Source organism: Leptinotarsa decemlineata, unplaced genomic scaffold (genome assembly GCF_025532065.1).
Source record: "Leptinotarsa decemlineata unplaced genomic scaffold, Ldec_3_MD MMD2_tig00026347_RagTag_RagTag, whole genome shotgun sequence".
Lineage (NCBI taxonomy): Eukaryota > Metazoa > Arthropoda > Insecta > Coleoptera > Chrysomelidae > Leptinotarsa > Leptinotarsa decemlineata.
Window position 1 is genome coordinate 3,888,397 of NW_027412698.1, and position 5,035 is coordinate 3,893,431.

Sequence of the window (5,035 nt, forward strand, 5' to 3'; positions counted from 1 at the left end):
TCATAGAACCATTAAAATGAAACCTGCTGAAATGAGTAAAAAAGATGAAAATAAATTACTTCACACAGCCTACAATCATATCAAACAAATTGACTCCAATAATAAATTCAAAGTAGGAGATCGTGTACGCATATCTAAATTACGAGGAATTTTCGATAAAAAATATTTTCCAAACTGGTCAACAGAAATTTTCACGATAGCAAAAGTACAATTGACAAATCCTGTAACCTATTTACCTATTTATTGAAAGATGATAAAAAGCAAGATATTTCAGGAGGTTTTTACAAAGAGCAATTACAAAAAGTAAAACATCCTGATATATATCTCGTAGAAAAAGTACTTAAAAGAAAGAATGGAAAGTTTTCGTTAAATGGTTAGGATTCGATGACAAACATAATAGTTGGATAGATAAGAGAAATATTGCGTAATCAGCATTCGTATTATAAATACTGTATGAATCAGTATATTACTTTATTTTTACGGTGTCATTGAGTGTGGTATCATGTTTATCATCGATGTGCAAGGTTTTCAATATGGTAAAGAAAATTTTTCATGTAAAGAAATTGCAATTTTGAATGTTGAAAATGGAGTATGGTACCATCGAATGATTAATTTACCAATAGGCATCAATCAATATATGCCTCATGTGAAAAAACATATGAACTGGTGTACAAATAATCTACATGGATTGTCATGGCAGCATGAGCAAAGTTCAACAACAGTAGCAACCATCAACTACGAACAAATTTCGGAGTTCATCAATAATTGTGTTGGTTTTGATGCTGTTATAAGTGTGAAAGGTTGTGAAAAGAAAAAATGGTTAAGTCAACTCATTCAAAATGAAATTTCCGATTTGTATGAAGAAGGATGTCCTGCAATAGAAAATTTGAAAAGTTTTCTCAAGTCACACCATTGTATGAATCATTTAAATAACAGTTTGAATTGTGCACTAGAAAATGTTTTTTTATTGAAATATTGGTATTCACACTGTAAGAAATAAATTCTGAATTCTTGTTCTTATAGAAAATGAAATATTTACTTTTCACACATTCTTATTATACATGTGATATTTACTACATTGCAGAAATAAAAAAATATGTTTCTCAATTTTGTTTATTTTACTATAATAATTGAAATTTTCACAATCACAAAAAATCTTGGGATTCTTGGAAATAAGTAGGGTGTTGAGAGTTTTCTTCTTCAAAATCTTCGATTATGACAGGAGATAGTGATCGTGTTGGAAGGGGTAGAATTTCTTTTGATGATGATGATGAAGCCTTCAACTTTTTTGGTGGTGGAGGTGATGGAATAGCGTCCACGTCATCATCATCTTGTATATTGAAATTGAACCGTTTCACTGCTGTTTCCAGAAACCCCAATTCCTGTTCATTTTCAGCCATTGCCCGGGTTACTTTCACTGGCAAATTACCAAATTTCTTAGTCAAAGTAACCATCTTCGGACTGTATTTTAAATATACTAAAATACAGTCCTCAGATTTTTTTACGATCTGCTTCACACCATATCTATAACAATATGAAAAATTGTTCAAACACAAGTAATAATATTATTTGAAAATGACTTACCTGAATAATTGTTTAAGCACCACCATTGCCATATTGACGGACAACATTTTTGTATTTGTAATATTGATAATTAAAGTTGTCGGAATAGTTGACATTTTTGTTGTTGTATCGATTCACTCGTAACTAGAATGATTTTCCAAAGACATAGATCCGTCAATTTATACTGTGAAATTGTGCTGAAAAAAATGAATAACATCGAACGTATGTTGTTCATGCAATGATAAACGAGTGCATTATCATGTATCAAGTACGTGATATAATTTTTCTATTAATAAATATCAATACCGCGTTACCATAACACACGTGTAAAGTTCATGATTTGCGAGTGCATTATCATGTATCAATTACGTGATGTAATTTTTCCATTAAGAAATTCATTGCCATAAACAGACGTTTAAAGTTCATGATTTACATAATCATATAAAAGATGACCTCTAAATTATGGAAATAGCGCGCATTCAAAAGACAGCGGTTAGAGTCTTTATGAAATTTTACAATTGAAGGTGAACCTTAATAACTATACACCAATAAATGTAGGTATTTCCACATATATTGAAGTACCTAAATTCATTCAAAATAAAAAGGCTGTCCTTAACATTCAAAATAATGATCCGTACTGTTTTCTTTGGTCTATTGTGGCAGTTCTTCATCCATGTGCAACTAATGTCTGTAAAAAATCATCATATCCACATTTTTCTAATATATTGAAATATGAAGGGATTGAATTTCCACTCAAAATTAAAGATATAACAAATTTTGAGAAAATGAATAATATGTCAATAAACGTTTTCGGTATTGAAAAAAAGGAAATCGTTCCTATCCGTTTGAGTAATCTTGAATTTTTAACAACAATTAATTTATTAATACTTCAAACCGAACATGATTTCGATGATGTTGATTCATGTGATGAAGAGGAATTGATGGACTTAGATGAAAATGTGAATAATTTCAAAACTATTTATCATTTTGCTCTAATAAAAGACATGACGCGGTTGTTGTGTGGACAAAGTGGTGACATAAATCACAAAAAGTTTTATTGTACCAAATGTCTCAACCATTTCTATTCACAGGAAGTATTGAACAACCATACACTGTGTCCGTAAAGTATGGAACAAAGTCATTTTTAGCTAAACAGGTCATTTTAAGAAATAATCCTGAAACACGTCGATTTTTGATGTTAATTTATGGTATTTTAAAATAATAATCTAATATACAGGGTGAATTACGTTCGAGTAATGACGTCACCGTCATTTTTTTTAAATGGAACACCCCCATTTTGTCTCAATTTTCGGATTACTCTAGCTGAGCTGATTCCAAAAATGTATCACATGTTGATTCCAATTGGTACAGGGTGGACAAAAATACAGTAGTTGTGTGTGCGCTAATAAAGTAACGCGTAACATTCTTTATTAGGTAAATCAACAATATTATCAAAAATACTTATTGTCTAGCGGCAATTGGTTTAAATGTAACACCCCGTAGTTTGCTACATGTTTAGAGTAATAAAAATGAGCTGTTTCCAAACATGTTTGGTACTTGTGGTCTAGCAGACAGAATATGAAAGAAATTATTTATCTACATTTATAAAAAACATAGTCGTCTAGTTTTTTGTGAAATATCATTATTTGTTTAGTAATTTATTGATGTTCAGTGACAGTTTAGTACTACAATATTTTTGGTATTCGTGAATATTCGAATGATTGCTTAGATTTAATTGGAAGTAGAAATGGAGTTAAGTGTAAAACAAAGAATTGAAATACTTATGATGATTGGGTATGGAGACAGATCGCGAACTCAGATGGAAGTGTGCAATTTGTTTAATGATAAATATCCAGAAAGACCTATAACGCGTTCAACAGTCAGTAAGCTGAAAACGAAATTTCGAAAAACTGGTACGGTTGCAAATGTACGCAAATCAGGTCGTCCCCCTGCAAATGCTGATACAGCATTAGATGTTTTACTGAGTTTTGAAGAAGATGCGCACAATTCTGTTCGTAAAGTTAGTCGCGAAATCGGTGTTGGCAAAACAACGGTACAAAAACTATTGAAGCTTGAAAAATGGCATCCTTATAAAATCAAACTTGTGCAAGAATTAAACGAAGATGATCCCGATTGACGACTCCAATTTTGCGAAGAAATGATGGATAAATGTCACCGAGACCCTCTCTTGTAACAAAACGTTATTTTTTCTGATGAGTCCACTTTCACGTTAAATGGTGAGGTTAACCGTCAGAATTGTAGATACTGGGCAAAAGAAAACCCCTACTGGATGCGTGAGCATCATACACAATACCCTCAAAAGGTAAATGTATGGGCTGGAATTGTACGAAATTGAATCATTGGACCCTACTTTATCGAAGGTAATTTAAAGGAGGCAAAGTACCTTGAGTTTTTAAGGGAGTATCTCGTACCTACTTTACGTAATTTATTTCCCAGCAGACGTAATCCTGGAGGTTTTGATGAAAGTTTATGGTTTCAACAGGATGGTGCACCTCCACATTATGCTGTAGATGTTAGAAGGTACGTAGATGAAATTTTTCCGAACAGGTGGATTGGTAGACGTGGACCCACTGAATGGCCAGCGAGGTCACCAGATTTAAATCCTTTGGATTATTTTCTGTGGGGCCTTCTGAAGAATGTTATTTATAAAAAGAAACCAGCAAATATTGAAGATGTACAAGTGAAAATTCGAACAGAAATAAACAATATTACGCAAGAAACCATACACAAGGTTCAATAAGAATTTGTACACCGTTTGGGTTACTGTCAAATACAGCAAGGGCTGCAGTTCGAACATTCAATATAAAGTCATTTATTCCAGCATATTCTGTCCGCTAGACAATAAGTATTTTTGATAATATTGTTAATTTACCTAATAAAGAATGTTACGCGTTACTTTATTACAACACACAACTACTGTATTTTTGTCCACCCTGTACCAATTGGAATCAACATGTGATACATTTTTGGAATCAGCTCAGCTAGAGTAATCCGAAAATTGAGACAAAATGGGGGTGTTCCATTTAAAAAAAATGACGGTGACGTCATTACTCGAAGGTAATTCACCCTGTATATTAGATTATTATTTTAAAATACGGTAAATTAACATCAAAAATCGACGTGTTTCAGGATTATTTCTTTAAATGACCTGTTTAGCTAAAAATCAATTTGTTCCATACTTTACGGACACAGTGTATATTCACCGGTAGAAAAATGAATAAAACCAAAATAACTCTACCATCTGAAAAAAAAATTTATCTTTCACAGACTTCAAAAATAAAGAACCCGTACCGTTTGTGATTTATTCAGACATTGAAAGCATTTTGGAAAAATATGAGGATGTGAAACCTAGTAAGAAAATTCGAATATTTCAAAAACATATTCCATGTAGTGTAGCATTTTACTTATTGTGTACTTTCGACAATTCAAAATAAAAATTCGAATTATATAC

The 5,035-nt window shown here is 31.9% G+C and overlaps 1 protein-coding gene across 1 annotated transcript; it reads right to left on the reverse strand.

Annotated features, from left to right (window-relative positions):
* Positions 1–562: 562 nt before the first annotated feature.
* Positions 563–4,405, reverse strand: LOC141486111 (uncharacterized). The gene is made up of 2 exons (XM_074183830.1): positions 1,585–4,405; positions 563–1,524 (listed from the first exon to the last, which is right to left on the reverse strand). Exons 1-2 carry the CDS (start codon positions 1,677–1,679, stop codon positions 1,146–1,148), a joined length of 474 nt encoding a protein of 157 aa, XP_074039931.1. The 5' UTR covers positions 1,680–4,405; the 3' UTR covers positions 563–1,145.
* Between the last annotated feature and the right edge of the window lie 630 nt (positions 4,406–5,035).